Here is a 16,277-nt window from a genome sequence, read left to right as displayed (position 1 = left end):
CATGTGGCCGGCATGACTAGCACGGAACGCTGTTACCTTCCCACCATAGTGGTCCCTATTTTTCTACTTGCATTTTTACGTGCTTTCGAACTGCTAGGTGGGCAGAAGCTGGGACGAGTAACAGGCGCTCACTCTGCTACGCGGCACTCGGGATTTGACCCACCAAACTGCCGACCTTCTGATCGACAAGCTCAGTGTCCTAACCCACTGAGCCACCGCGTCCCTTTCATTTCAATAGCAGGTTACTATTCTGAAGAAAGGGGGCAGCAACTGAGGCCATGAAGATAGCACTCTCTGATCAAGGGGCACTTGCAAGAGGTGCCCAACTAGATTTTATCAGGCACTGATATAAGGTGTTCCTACTGATACCTAGGCCCTGAGCCATGTAGGCCTTTAAAAAGTGACAACACCTTAAATCATACCTGGAGACAGTTGTGATGGTCTTAGGTTTGATGTTTTGAGAAGTCTTAAATTCTTTCCTTCTCTGACATGCCTGCCACTTTTTTATAGGAATATTAATTTGGACTGCTATTTAAGTCTGATTTTGAAAGCTTTTAAAAAAAATACCCTTTCTACTCTTATCTATGGTGATAATTGTTACTATAGGTGAAAGTTCTATTCTTGGTTATGTCCCCTTAAATGTAAAATCCTGGATTTGTTTGTAGTCCATAATGTATCCACTGATTCATTATTGCACAAAAGCTGTACTCCACCAAACTCATTAAAAATATAGGAACATGGATTTCATTGGCTACTTTTGTAAACGCCCATATCCTTAGCACATAATACTAGTCCTTCCTGACCTACAGGCCACAAGGGGGCAGTATGATGTAGATAAAGATTTACCCCACTTTGTCTTTTTCTCTGTCTATTTTTGGAGTAAGACTGCTAATCAAAGATCACTTCCTTCTGCCTGTCTTCTCAAGAATACCCACAGACAGAGACACACACGCACAGAGTACTTGGACTTTCTCCTAACTGGAGTAGCTAGCTAGTTATTAGGCTTTCCTTGTGTCTATGATGTATTTCCTGTAAATCTCTTCTCTGTTATAGTTATAAAACCTGCATTACTGATCAGAATGCTTCAGACTCCAACCATGAATACATACCATGCAGAAAATCTAAATTAATTAAGTTTCCTGACATCTATAGGTCTAAAATTTCTTACTGAAAGTATTAATAACATACACCTTAATGGGAGTTGACTGACTTCAGTCTTACTCTCTATATTAGCAATTTTCAGAATTCTATGCTATACATTTTTAACAAAAGCAAAATAATTATTATAAAATATTCAATAGTGTGCGTTTCATTAGCAAGATCAGGCAGAAGAAAAGAGCTAGAGCAGAAATAATCACTCACTTCTGCCAGTGGTAGGATTCAGACATGTGAACAACCAGTTCTCTGTGTGGATGCCACTTCTGGAAGTCCATTCTGCACTTGGGCAACAAAAAATTAGCTACCGGTTCGAACTGGCTGAATCCTACCACTGACTTCTGCCAAGCATCAATAGAAGGCAACAGTTGTGATGAAGAAAACGTTTTGTGCTCTCCATACAAAAACATTTGTCCCGTGATGAACCTGAGGAAAAAAAAATATCAACCAGAACTAACAATAAAAATTTAATGGGCCTTCAGGGTTTTTTTACATCTTTTTTTATCCATTTCTGCAGGGGAGTGATTCATTTGTAGTCGTATTCTTACTTAATCTCAGGTGTTTTTTTTTGTAAGCACAGATTGCTGGTAACAATGTCCAATTACACTGAAAATAGATGGAGGCTTCTGTGATTGTCTCAGTCTGTCTGGGATAGCGAAGGTCTGTTTAAAAGGAATGGAGCAGAGGTTGTCATGTGAAATTAAAACTAGAAACTTATTGCTATCAGTTCACATACTCTGTTGAATGCTGCAATATAGTTGAAGCTGCATATTAGCTTAGCTGATCATGGGAATGCCACAGACCTAGTGTACTTGGACATCAGCAAAACTTTAACAAGGTTTCTCATAATAGTCTCTTTAACAAAATGATTAAATACAGCTAATGATGTTATGATTGACTCACAATTGACTGAATACCATATCCAAAGGGTACATTTTGTCTAGGAGGTAAGTGGAGTGCCACAGGACTTTCCTGAAAGCATTGGGAAGGCATTTCATGTTTGTAGATAACACTAAAGTAGGAAGAGTAAATAATGACTTACATGTAAGAGAAGATTAAAAAAAGATCTAGACAAGCTTGGTCCAAATCAAATAGTATGGAATTGTAAAGTGATTTTTTTTTGCATCTGGATAGAAAAAAATAAAAGGCTTAAGTTTAAGACAGGGAAGGCCTGGCTTGGCAGTAATATATCCCAAAAGGATAGGATCTCCTTGTTGATCACAAGTTAAACATGAGCTAGTAGTGTGATGCAGCTGCTAAGGCCATTATTCATTTAATGTTGGTTTTGCCGCTTCCAATGTAATTATATCTTGAAGCAATTTGCAGATTGAGACGTCAGGCTCCAGAATTCCAAATTATCATGTTAGTGTATGAAAAGAATCAAGATATCCTTTTGAATCACAGATTAAAAATGAGTCAGAAGTGATATAGCTACTAAAAAGAAAAGTGCTATCTTGAGGTGCAATAATAGGAATATAAAGTTCAGATCAGAAGAAATAATTGTTCTACATTACTCTTCACTTCAGTCCACATATGAAAAAGGACAACCACAGACTGGAATAATTTCAGAGGAGTACTACCAAATTTAGTTAGGGATCTAGAAACCAACCTCTACAAGGATTATTAAAGTACCTAGATATATTTAGTCTAGAGACTAGATGAATGATCTCAGTTTTCAAATAGCTGAAGAGGTTTCATCCAGAAGAAGGAGAGGACTTATTCTCTATTGCCCCTAAGGCCAGGACCAAAACCATTTAGTTAAAGCTATATGCAAGTAGTTTCTGTGCAGTGGTAAATTCTCCTTTGTTGTAAGAGTCTGGATGATCATCTGTGATGTTCTAAAACTGAATACTTTATTTTGTCAAGTGTGATTAGTCAGATAAAGAATTTATCTCCGGTGCAGAAGCTGTCAGTGTAATCATAATCATATCAATAAGAGCAGGGCTTTTTTCCTCATAGAATGCTCAGAACGGCATTCTGGTGCCTTTTTTTGGGGGGGGAAGCTCCCTCTATTGGCTTTAGGAGTAGGCAGTCTTGGCCCTTTTTTATGACTCGTGGACTTCAATTCCCAGAAATCCTGAGCCAGCCACGCTGAGGGGAAAGAGAGAGGTTTCCAAGCTGAGCCATGCTGGCTCAGGAATTCTGGGAGTTGAAGTCCTTGAGTCATAAAAGAGCCAAGGTTGCCTACCCTGCACTAGAGGAGGACATTAAAATTATTTACAAGGTTACTTCTTTAGGAACTAAAGTTTTAGAATCTAAGACAGCTAATTCAAAAAAGCCAACAGGAAAAAACCTCACCTTTTTCATCTGCTTCTGTCTTTTGGAAGGTAAAATTAGATAACAAAATAATCTATTTCCTATGTTAACATCTCTGCAATGAAATCAATAAAGGTAACAGGAAAGAAATGAGAAACATTTTTCTCAATGTAATATATCTAATTTAGCTGATGCTAGAAAAAAATAGCATCTTTTGTACACTCTTGAAAACTATTTTAAATCTATAACCATCTATTACAACTAAACCACTTTAAATTAAACAATACTTAAGAATGAAATATTCTTAATTTGGACTTTACTTTTACTGTTTGGACTGTTGTGTGTTTTGAAAAATATATTATTTAGAATCTAGTTATGTTGCACTTCAGTCTTTAAATAATTAACCTAGTATATACATAACAATATATGATGTTTTCCATGGTGAGCTTAACATCAATAACAACATTTATTAAAAAGGCTAAAATAATTTCTGGTAGTATTATCGGTACATTAACATTTTGTTTAGTCACAATCTTTCACTTTTCACATTCTGGACAAGCAGTGGTCATATATCCTAGCAAAAGATGTTACATATGTGCATAAGCGTAGTCAGTAGCATATGCCTTTTTAAAAATATCAAACATGCAAAGAGACAAAAATAATCCAGAAATGCCAACTTTGCAACCAATATTTCTCATCCATAACTATGGCACCCTAAGGATACCTGCATACATGCAAATGCTTCCCTGGGATCAGTAACACAGCAGGGGTTGCTTTTTCCTTCCAGTAACAGATTGCTGGGAAATACCAAACATGGCCTTGAAAATTCCAATGTTTGTTACAAATTTTTCTGGATGTGGTTGGAAAGAGGCTGTTTGGCACCAGAGACCACTGCCACGAGGAACACAGCTCTGGGTTGGGGTTTGGAGCAGCTACGGGTTGGGGCTCAGCACGGGCCGCGGCATGGCAACTGCGGGGAGGGGAATCCCCACAGCGTCTGTGGGGAGGGGAATCCCCATGGCATGTGGCTCCGAGCCACAGGGGCGGGGGTGAAAAGGATGGGCGGTGACGCCGTAGCAAGTCACTGGCATCGCTCCCAGTGACAGCACCTCTGAGTTCCGGCACCTTTTTTTTTTTTTTTTTAGAAAAAAAGCACTGAATAAGAGGAATAGTAAGGAAGATAATAAGGATAAATAATAATACTACAGCCATACTGCATGTGTAAATATACATAGACATTAGACAACACTGTGAGAATTAGATGTTCAGCAGAGTGGATCTTATATACTGTGCGAAAAGTTTGACTATGGTCACTTCCAAATCTATGATTCTGTGACAGTATATAAGGGTGGCTATGACAGGGAAGATGGCTCAGACTTCCTATTTGCTTCACTTTAGTTGTCAATGATTTGAATAGTGTTTTAGAAGTATTACTAAAACTGTTCCGTTGATGTTCTATATTGACAATGCCTAATATAGTGATACATGTAACATCTACAGCCTTATAGCAGTTTGTGCTATTCATATGCAGCCAAGTGTTGAGAGCAGTGATTGAAATGAAGTATTACATGATAGGTGGAAATGTACAGCAATTGCAGATATTCGGTGAAATGTTTTTATGATAAAATGGATTTAAAAGCATTGAAGCTTTTTCATAGAACTGTGAACTTACTGAAAAGAGACCCCAGAATATGTTAATTAAGTTGCAATAGAATGGAAATCTTGTTTAAAACATACCCAGTTCATAGCTCTTTTAATAAGAAGCTCTGGAGTGATAAATATAAGGCGGAAAGTACTGAAGAAGCAACATATACAGCCTTAAAATAATTTGTGCTTTGATAACAAAAACATTTTTATTTTGAATACTTGCTTTCAATATATGTTTATTATAAAATTATATGCATGTACTATATATATATAAACATACATACTCATATACATATACATGTATTCATGTAGCTGCTAATGTTTACAAGATAATTAACAACAAATTACTTAAAAGATATAATGAAACATTACAATAAAGCAGAATAGCAACAATAGTAACAAGATAAAATACAGAGAGGGAAAATAAAATAATATTACTGTTTTAAAAGACACCATAAAATGAAAAAGTTTTCATGGTATCAAATAGATAATAAAATGGACTCTGGATGAGCCACCTTTTCCAAGATATAGTAAGGTTTCGGGGTGTTTAGGTGGTAGAAGCTAGGGTAGAGTTTTTTACCTGGAAGTTTCAATACATAATTTATATGCCCCAGTTTCTCCTTGTTGTATTGTAGGATGGCAATTGTGATTCTTCCTGATCTTATAGACAGGTCAGAGGACTGAAAATGAACTCCCTGGCTATACCATCGTACTCCCTGGTGTGATCACTGAACAATACCTTCTGTTTACTTTGTGCCCTGCATACAGTTTCACAGGTGAGCTGCACATGAAGTTGGTCTGCAAAGTACATGATAGCCATTTTGGCAGGAAGCCCTTTTCTTTTCCACTGATATGGTTTCAGTCTATGACTGCATCTCAGAGACTTAGGAGTGATACTGCCTGGTAGACAACAGGAATTGAAGCAATACCAAGTCCTAGTTGTTAGATTTTTCATTAACAAATGTCTGAATCACAGTTCTTGAAGTTCAGACTTTTCAGTAGTCCATGTGTTGTTGGAGATGGACAGATATCAAATACTTAATCCCTTAAACAGCCCATAGTTTTTCTCAACACCTTTGATGTGAATTTCATGCCAGGATCTGTGAAAACTTCAATTAGCTACCTTACCTCCTTAGCTGCAGCTGTGGAAGTGGTCAATAGTATTAAGTACCTGGGATGTTTCTCTATGTCGTGTATGTGTGTGTGTGTGGGGGGGGTGTATTCTATTCTAGTAAGCTGATCCATTAAGTTCTGATTCATCTAGGCTCCATCCATCTGGCTCTGAGCGACTTCTGGCTGTCAGACAATGTAAACCACTATTTTCATATTGCTTGCCCCAGATTGGTCAATGGATTGGTCTCATATTTGCAGTGTCTGGTGTTAGCAGTCACTTTCTTCCAATTACTGAGTTATGAGTAGCTCATGTACCTCCTAGAAGGCTTCCCTACAGCAGCAGCATCTCAGCTTTCTTGCCATTCTGCCTCAAAATGTGATCTGATTCTAGACGAGTTATGAAGTGGCTTCCCCAGAATTGCTCTCACAGATCAGAAAGAATTGTAGTCAAAAATCCTAGAAACCTTATGTTCACTTCTCATAGATGCAGCTGCTTCTGTATTGGTTTCTCTTTGTCCTACAGAAGGCATGTGAACCAACAGTAGACTGACCTGTGCTTTGCACCAATTTTCAGCTTTCCCCTTGAGGAATTGTCTTCTAGGGTCTTTCCTTATCTGATAGGCAAATGTTGAGTAGGTATGACTGAACCTCTTTCTTGTATAGTGAAACTTTCAGTGAGTGTTTTCTGATTTCTGGAGCATGTTGTATTTGTCTATGACTCTCTCCTCAATATCTGTGGAGCACATTTCTATCTTATATGGCATTGTTTTCTCTTCCAGGATTGTATATAAATTGATTGTTCATTTGATAAAAAATCCTTACAATAGAAAATACTGACTTTGGTCATTTATGATGGCCTGAAGAGTTTGAGCATTCTGTGTCCCTGACTTCTGAATTCTGCTCCCTTCCTCCCCATCTTTGTTTATGACTTACAGTAAACATTATTTGTTGATTGTACTCAATAGTCTAATGAGACAATGATTATCATATGGATTTTTAAAAAGTATGGATAGTTTTATATACTTTTGAGAAAAAAGGAGGCTATCAGAGCTTCTAATATTAATAAAAATAAGTGGTCTTATTCAGATTTGATACCATTCAGGCTACTTATGGTGTTCAAGTTTGAACTCAGTATAAATAGTTCAACTTTCCTATACAATGGCTTGCTATGAATAAAATTCCATGTAACTGTGAATCCACAGGGATATATATGTTAACACTTGTTGTGTAGTCGGTTCTTTGCAGGCATTGAGCGAGTCGGAGGGTTCAAACAGCAACAGGCTTTATTGAAGGTCAGAACATAACAGAAGCAACTAGGAGCTGCTGCGCAGCTATTTATATGGTTGGCCGGTAGGTGGCGACCAATAGTTTTAAAGCAACAGTTTCCTACCCAAAACCTGCTTAACCGGCTGGAGACAGCCAGTCTAGGCCGTCCCAGCAACCATTACAAAACATACACGTGAATTAAGCAATTAGCAAACAGTACAACGCAAGCAAGCACTTACAGCATATAAGGCCAGTACATTACAACACTGATAAAGAATAGTTATTTTTAGAAGCTATGGAGCAGCCACACAAGCCTTCCAAAAGATACGCTATTTGAAGAATTTGAAGAAAAGAACTTCATTAATGTTCCTGTATAAGCATTTTTAGAATGCTTTGTACAGTTCTAATAAATATACTCTGGTTGTAATATTACTTTTTATTTTTATCTGGCTTGTACTTTATACAAATAATTTCTTGATTAGCGTTATTATTGAATATACATATTTTAACATGCAGAATACATTTTAAAAGACTGTCTTTTTGCTGAAGAAGATGCATACAAATTTCATACAAAAAGGCAAAGAAAATACAATTTATTTAAATTTAACACCAAAATTCTGTCATTCTTCTCTGTACTGGTCACTTCTCTCTTCCTAATAGTAATTATTTTATTTAAATTTCATTCCAATTTAAATAGGAGATTGATAGATCCCTTTGTTATTTAATTTGTGTATTCCCAAAAGTTGGCAAATAGACCAATTGTGATACTTTCGTATGCAGGTGACACTGATTTGATATCTTGTTTGCCTCAGCTGCATATTGTAATGAGGAGGTTCTGAAAATCAACCACAATAAAACTAAAAGCTTGTTTTTTGCTAAGCATCCAAGAGGTCGTAGATGACAGCTGAGTGGACATCCATGAATATGTTAAAAACTTTAAATTAATTTGAGCATTATGTTTTATGCTTGTGGTAAAATACAGAGCAGATCTACATTATGTCATCCAAAATACTCTAAACTTGGGTGTTAAATGTGATTTACATTACCTTGGTTTATTTTTGGATAATGTTATATATATTTTTCTTTCCGTTTGATACAGCATTTTCAATTGTAGGTTTCATATTGTAAGTTCACTGTTTAAAATTCTTGCTATGAAATTTGCCCAGTTAAGTTGTAATCACTACGGATCCAGGATCAAGCGTCTAATTTTATGTATATGAAATTACAAGATAGTATTTTACTTAATTAATGTAGTCACAACTTCATTCCAGAAATTATATGATTGGGATATACAGGTGAATTTAATTTGTTAGCTAATAAAAGGAGGCATGTGAAATAATTTACCAACTACCTGAAAGAGCCACGATCAATGTATTTATATTAATACTGAAGATGATACAAAATAAATTAGAATTAACTATCATTGTATATGTTTTTAACTTATGTAGATAGATAATTATCTTTTCAAAACAGAAAAATGTAATCACATTTTAGACAAGCATAAATAATTGAACATAAATATGTTTTGACTGGTACCTCATGTTTGGGCTTTGACTAAAAGCTTAATGCTTTACGATGTAATTAAAATATTTTAGTGTGGTTCATTGAGAAATGTATAAATGTGAGAAAGTTTATTGCATGCTTGTTCATTTAGGGAAAGAATAAGGTAAAGTGAGTAAGCTTGAATTTTGGAACAGTTTGCATGAATATAACATTGAAGATTGATTCCAGAATAGTAATAAGAATGGTAGGCAAGCATTAGAGTAGAATGCTTAATGAGTGGTTCAATATTGAGCAAGGAGTAAGACAAGGTTGTGTGATGTTCTGTTGGGTGCTTAATGTATTTATAGATAAATGTATCAGTAATTCCTCTGGTGACATTTGAGGTGATTTTACTAGGAACATAAAGGCGGAAAATAAATAAATAAAATGAACGAATGTGTACTTTTGTAGGTAAATGATGCCTGGCTATCAGCTGAGAACCTAAATGATTTGCAGGGATAGACTGTATGCAACAAAGAGTATGGCTCTGAATATTTGCATTAACATATTAAAGACCAAGGTACTTGTATTTGGCAGGGAAATTGCATAAACAATAGCAAATTATAATAAATAGAGAAAACCTAGACCAAGTAGATGAATTTGTGTACTGTGGTAGAATGCTTAGTAAAGATCTGAAAACACATGGAGAAATTTTAAAACTTGCACATGTTAGCAAAAAGCTAGAAGGTTGTGTGTGGTTGCAAAGAATGAGTATTTTTTTTACAAAAGAAGTGAAAATGATGTGTATAACAGTATGCTTCTCACTTTTTTATATGGAAGTGAAGCTTAGTGCAGGTCAAAAGAAACACAAAAATAAGATGAATGTAATTGGAATGAGGTACGTAAATATGTGTCATGAAACAAGAAAAAAGCAGGAACATGAATGAATGAGTGATGAATGATTATGAATTGAATACACAAGTGAGTAATAAATATGAAAGAAATACATTGAGAGTGAACAAGGGTCAGATTGCAAAACAAATATATGGAGAAAAAGTGAAGGGTTGAAATGAAGGGAAATAAAGTTACGTCTGGGTGAAATTGATGAGATCCTGAAAAAAAGAGAAGTGAGAATTCTTAGGAATGAAATGCAGTGAATGCATTGATGTGTAAATATGGAAGCAAGGATGATTTACTATGATTGAAATCCACAGAGAAGTACAATGAATGCTGTGATGTAAACTAAGTTTAAGTATATTTCCTTTCCTATTGCCTTTAATTATTTCTTACTCGTGTTCAGCATTCTGCAGAAGATTGCTCATCCGAAAGGAGAATAGTGTGATTGGAATGTACACATGTATGTGTATGTGGCAGAAACTGCACAATAGGTTCAGATATGTGCACAGATATTGTTCTTCCATAGGTCACAGGTTTTGTAACAGAACCCTATTCTGGTATTTACGAACAACCCGAAGGATGACTTGAGAAAAGGTAATTATGGAAAGGCATAATAAATGATACTAATGTAAATTAGTTTTAGCTATGTTTTCTTCTCCTATTTCATGCCTTTAATTTCTTTGTTTTAGTATTTTTTACTCTTTACTGAAGACTTCATGTTATTTGCCCCCAAAAAAGAATGGCCTGCGAGACCTATCTTGTCTATGTACAGGGGGTCCTTGGGTAGTGACCACTTATTCAGCGACCATTTGAAGTTTACAATGGTGTTGAATGAGTGGTAGTTACAACTGGTCCCAAAAGCAAATCAGTGGGGAAGCTGGAAGGGAAGGTTTGTAGGTCGCTTTTTAAGCGCTCTGTTATGGAGTATGAGATCCCAGGGATCTTGTGTTCTGGAGCACAACCCTGCCTAGCCACACTTATACCTCACAGCAGCACCTCTCCCAAGCCCACATGCACTTGCACCTCCCAACAAACATTGTGGGAAGTCAGCAGGAAGTTGCAAGTCACAGTCATGTGAGGTCCTTGTTTAATGACTGTGATCCTCACTTAATGATAGCAACAAGGACTGCTAGGATACCATTGTTAAACAGTGTGGTCATTTGACTTGAACTTTATGATTGCATTGCTTAGCGGTGCAAAGTCTGGTCCTAATTACCACAGTTAAGCAAGAACTACAGATACGTCTATTATGGTAATATATTAATATGGAGTGGGATGATGCTATACAAGTTCCGGTCTGTGATGGGAATATAAAAACTGTTGAAAATAATTCAGACTCAGGAAGCACAAACAGAAGCAAATTAATGAATGCAAATATGGCTTCAGGGAAGAGAATGTTCTTTACATCTTGTTCTAGCATAATTGACCTTCTGTAGCATGCATGGAGGCCTCAGAAAGAGGGCAGGAGCTGCAGAGGCTGCCTATGATTTGACTTTAAAGTTTGTTATGACCTTGAGCTATGTTCTTGTTTGACAGCACTTAACAAAAGCACATTTGATGTAACATTAGACTTTCCAATCCCCCTCCAAGAACAAAATGTTCCTTTAATATATTGTTAAATCTAGAAATTAGGCAACATCAGTGGAGACATGACTGTGTTAACTTTAAAAGAAGCATGACAAAAAAGTATCACACAGAAAGTTTTCCTTATTATTTTCTCCTTGCAATGCAAATAAAATACCATGTCAGAATGAAAAGTTCTGCTGGAGTATGGTCTCTAAATTCTTTGTCTATGCTGGAAAGGAAACTTTTCTGCTCCTGAAAAAACAGGTGGGGATGAACAATAAATCTCTTAATGTACCAAAAGAATGCTGTAATGTACAAACTAATGTTGTTATGCCCCCTATAATCCTATAACTCTTCTGCAGCATATATTTGTGCTGATTTGTTAGAAAACAATATTTTTGCTAGTGTGCTGTTAGTGTAAAATTAGTGCAAAGGCAGAATCAATGTACTGCATACCCACTATATACAGTAACCATTTCTGTCATAATAGAGCTACTATATCCACACAATCACAGGTAGTAAGCATAGAAGAACAAATATCAATATGAGAGACTGCTTTATTTATAATAATCCATTTATTCCACTCAGTAAGCATTACTACTGCCTACTTTACTGATGGATAACTAATGATGGTAAACAGAAACTTGGCCATAAGCACTTGATGAACTCATGGTACACACAAACACACTGTACACCAACCTAAGCAGATGATAGTAGTTAACTGGATATGTCCAGCCCATAATCATTATGAAGTCTTGGTGCCCCAAAAGATTTTCCATGAATACAGTTGTTCATGTTTGCCATTATCAAAGCTTTATTTTTTATTTATTGATTACTTTATTTTTTAAACTGTTTTTTATTCAGTTTGCAAGTACATAAAATCATCCTATTGCTTAAAAGCAGGTGATAATTCATTTGTAGTATTGCCAGAAGTAAAATGTTTCTTTTTGAAACTTGCTTCACAGAGCTAAAATGTTCGTAGACATTATGATCAATAACATTATTCTGTATGGCCCAGACTTTTGAGGGTCAAGAGTTGCATTTTTTTTACATCAATCAAATAGTCTGGTTTTCATAGATTTGTCTTCTGTAGTGTCTTTGTGCAGATTGCTTTTTCCCAGGATACCAGCTAGTGTCTTAATTGCTATTTGTTTAGTTGCTAATGTGTAGGCTATTTGTTAAACAACTTTCCTTCCTGTACCATTTTGTTGGTTTTGGGGCAACTTATTATACTTCACATTCTGTAACTAATTGTATTATCTGTTTAATTTTATATTTGAGGTACTAAAATATCACTTTGCTATGTACTAAACTAAAAGGTTTCAAGCCTAATAATTACTGTTCTTACTGAGTTTATGCTGTATTATGAACAATGGCAAAGTTTTTGTTTATTCAATACAGCCACACTTGCAGGCTGTTCTTAACAAAAAAATATCAAAATAGCTCAAAATTTGCAGTGAATTATAAGGTAGCCTAAAACTCAAAAGAATAGAAGTATAAAACTAAAATGAATTAAACACTAAATAGTTTCAGAAATAAAATGATATTTTGAGGCTCTTGCAAAAGTAAAGGCTCTCATTAAAGGAACCCATCTCCAGCTGGTTCTATAATTTCTGTAATAATAAAAATACATTTAAATTTATAACTATTGTTTTTGAGATTTGCTATAATATTTATATTTTTAAGTTCTCATTTGTAAACTCTCTACAGATACATACTGGTAGCATTATACAAACACTTAAAAATGAATAAGTCTACCTGCTGCTGAAATAATTTGGAGTGGCAAGTGACTCTTTAGGATGGATATTCCACAGTTCGGAGGCCACCATTTTATTCATACATGTATGAAGACGAAGCTAAAGCTAAAAGCTAAAACTCAAATACTTTGGCCACCTAATGAGAAGGAAGGACTCACTGGAGAAGAGCCTCATGCTGGGAAAGATCGAGGGCAATAGAAGAAGGGGACGACAGAGAATGAGGTGGCTGGATGGAGTAACTGAAGCAGTAGGCGTGAGCTTAAATGGACTCCAGAAGATGGTAGAGGACAGGAAGGCCTGGAGGAATGTTGTCCATAGGGTCGCAATGGGTCGGACACGACTTCGCAGCTAACAACAACAACATGAAGACGATCAGAGCTGGAACTTTCTGCACAGTTTAGAAGTCTTAGATACCAAGCCACATATACTAGAGTCGCGTAGAGGCAGACGACTACTACTTCTAGAATAAAGAATGAATTTTTGAGGAACACACTGTCCTCTTTGCCCTTTTCTTGCCACTAGAAAGGACGAGTGGCAGTTCAGTGACTTCTCCCTTCGTTATGGAAATAAGACTGATAGAGTAATCAGGATGCTACATATGGAGGTTTTTAAATTACTGCTCTTCACTTCTTTGTTAACCTTCATTATTCCTGAAGATTTTTAAGTCACAAAAATGACATTCTTAATATGTAGAATTAAAAAAGGCAATATGAAAAATACTTTTTTCCTTGTCAATAAGCCTTTACCCTTTATACCAGTTATCTTAGTTTCTGCTCTAGGTATTTTAATTTAAGATTAACTACTGTTAAAAGTATACAAATTTAGGTAGGGTACATTTGAAATGTTAAAATAGGCCACAACAAAAGGTAAGAATGGGGTAGTCTTTCTATTTTAATTCAAAATTGCTAAGCATACTTACCTTTATGGTAAGTCGGTAGGCTGCTCTTAAGGTTCTGTGAGCATTTTTAAAACTAATAATTATAACTAAAAGTATATTTTCCCAACACTACGTTTAGTGTATTCAATAAATGATGGAAGAAAGCTGCATACATTATGCCTATCATAATGTAAGCCCTTGTTTAATTTGTTGAATACAGAACCTACTTTTGTAAAAAAAATGTATTCTTTCATAGCAGGTGACAGCACCTAACTAAATTGGCTGAAAGAAAGATGAGACAATATCATATCTGGTTATTGGATGGCTGACAAGTTGGAGATCCAAGGGTTGCAGCTAGATTCAATTATTTTACACACACACACACACACACACACACACACACACACACACGGCATGATTCATAAAGAAGGCCCTGCTAAACCATTTCCATGTTGTGACCTAGTACGTTTTTTTCTGTGCTATCATCAGGGGTTTTGCTCAAATCAAGGAAGACTTTACCCACAAATATTTTTGTTATTATAATAAACCTGTAGTAAACAATTGGCAGACAATTAGATAATTCCAATAAGTAGACAACATGTAGTAGAAAAGTGAAGGCTTTATTACCTGTGTTACATGTTGCTTTTTTGTCTGAAGATAGTTGTGCATGACTACTTATTTTGGAAAAATGACTTCAAAAATCTTACAATGGCTGAAATTGAAAGAAAGAATTGATTATGTTGCTAAGTGTTCCAGCATCAATATGCATGTTCTTGGGTTGGTGCACTCCATAATATATAAATAGGCCATTATGTTATGGAAACATAAAATAGGAATAGAGGCACAGAAGGCAAAACGATTTTGTGAGATTACTTCAGCCAGTGAATAAACTACTTCAGGTACTAATAGACTTATTGGGGTAGAAAGATATACGGAAGGAATTTATAGAATTTTGAAGCATAGAATTTTGCAGTATTCTATGTGTTATTGCAGAAACATTGTCCTTTCCCAATACTTTCGCTGAAGTTACGTTTAAATTGTTGTGTACTTATATGGAACAAGGCGTTTTCAGAACTCTTTAGGATTACATTATTTTTTCTTTCAGTAAGGGATTTTTTTTTAATGACAAAAGCCATGAATATATTATAATTTCAATTTTCATAGTGTGAAAGATTTCTACACTAGGTCTTTATTGTTTTTGAAGAATTCCTTACTGTAGTTAAGAAGCTTAATATAAATTAAAGAAGGTATTAAGGAACATTAAGACATCAAAATGTAGAGCACTCTTTTTTCCCCCCTCTGGATGCTCCAAATACAAACATGTTGAATAAAATGCAATCAAAGGGCCTGTTTGGAGAATATTGAGTGGCTTTACAGCTGTGTGGTAGAGAACCTCTGCTAAGAGCACAATTCAAATGAAAAGCCCTTTCTTTTCTCTCCCTAATTCCCTTTGTTGTGGTGACAGCAGAGGACAAGTCTGATAAAAATTTAATCGCCTTATCTTTTTAAAGCAAATTACACATTTGTTTACACACAATTTTCATAACATAAAAGTCTTCTATCCAGTGTCTCCTCCGTTCTAATAAATGCCTAGAAATAATCATAATCATAACTTGAATACCGTTGGCATTGACAAAATCACAATCAGTCAGTTGCAAAAGGCAACTTTATTTGGAACAGCTTACATCCTGCAACAGTGTCTTTAATACCATCAAATATCAAGATCTACTTAGGCCAGATCCTTGGGAAAGAGTTGATAGGTGGATAAAAAGGCTAAATCAAGTCTAAACATCTGGCTGACTATGCAACCAACTATAATAATAATAAATCAGCAGTGGTGATCCTAGTCATTATCAACATACAGGGTACCTTACCAAAATGCCTTGGATGACACTTAGAAAATCTGTGCATTCCATTTGTTGATTATAAAAGGTTTCACTGCTTGGATCCACACATATGCTGTAATATATTAAACATTCCAGCATCCTAGTTTTTGGACTAGGAATCACATCCTAAACAATTAGTGCTAGTGCCGTTTTCAACTTTACCTTAGAAATTGTTCCTTTCATCGCTTCCTTATCAATACTCGCTCTGATTTCAGCAAGTTCAGAGCGTTCCTAGGTGTAGCATATGAGTTTTAATGGCTTGGCATAGCTTTTGTTCTGGTGGCATGATCCTGCCATTGGAATAAGGAAAAGGAAAAAGAAGCTGACTTTTGGGCTTGAAGAGCAGCTCTGCTGTCACAAATGCTGATGAGATAA

At 35.7% G+C, this 16,277-nt stretch overlaps 1 protein-coding gene across 3 annotated transcripts in view; it reads left to right on the top strand.

Moving 5' to 3' along the window:
• The window catches only part of EEFSEC (eukaryotic elongation factor, selenocysteine-tRNA specific), a 170,752-nt gene that overhangs the window by 133,799 nt on the left and 20,676 nt on the right, over positions 1-16,277 (top strand). The window contains exons 7-8 of one of the 3 annotated variants that reach the window (XM_081317730.1): positions 10,343-10,410; positions 13,093-13,228. The exons of 1 other annotated variant lie outside the window; for it this stretch is intronic. In XM_081317730.1, the coding sequence (XP_081173856.1) occupies positions 10,343-10,404 (62 nt within the window). In that variant the 3' untranslated portion in view covers positions 10,405-10,410; positions 13,093-13,228. Of the gene's footprint in view, positions 1-10,342; positions 10,411-13,092; positions 13,235-16,277 lie in introns of those variants that run through there. One more of the 3 variants, XM_081317731.1, reaches the window with a different exon arrangement.

Source organism: Vipera berus, assembly GCF_964194415.1.
Source record: "Vipera berus genome assembly, chromosome: 2".
Taxonomy (NCBI): domain Eukaryota; kingdom Metazoa; phylum Chordata; class Lepidosauria; order Squamata; family Viperidae; genus Vipera; species Vipera berus.
The sequence above is the reverse complement of the archived record's forward strand: the minus strand, read 5'-3'. Positions and strand labels throughout refer to the sequence as shown.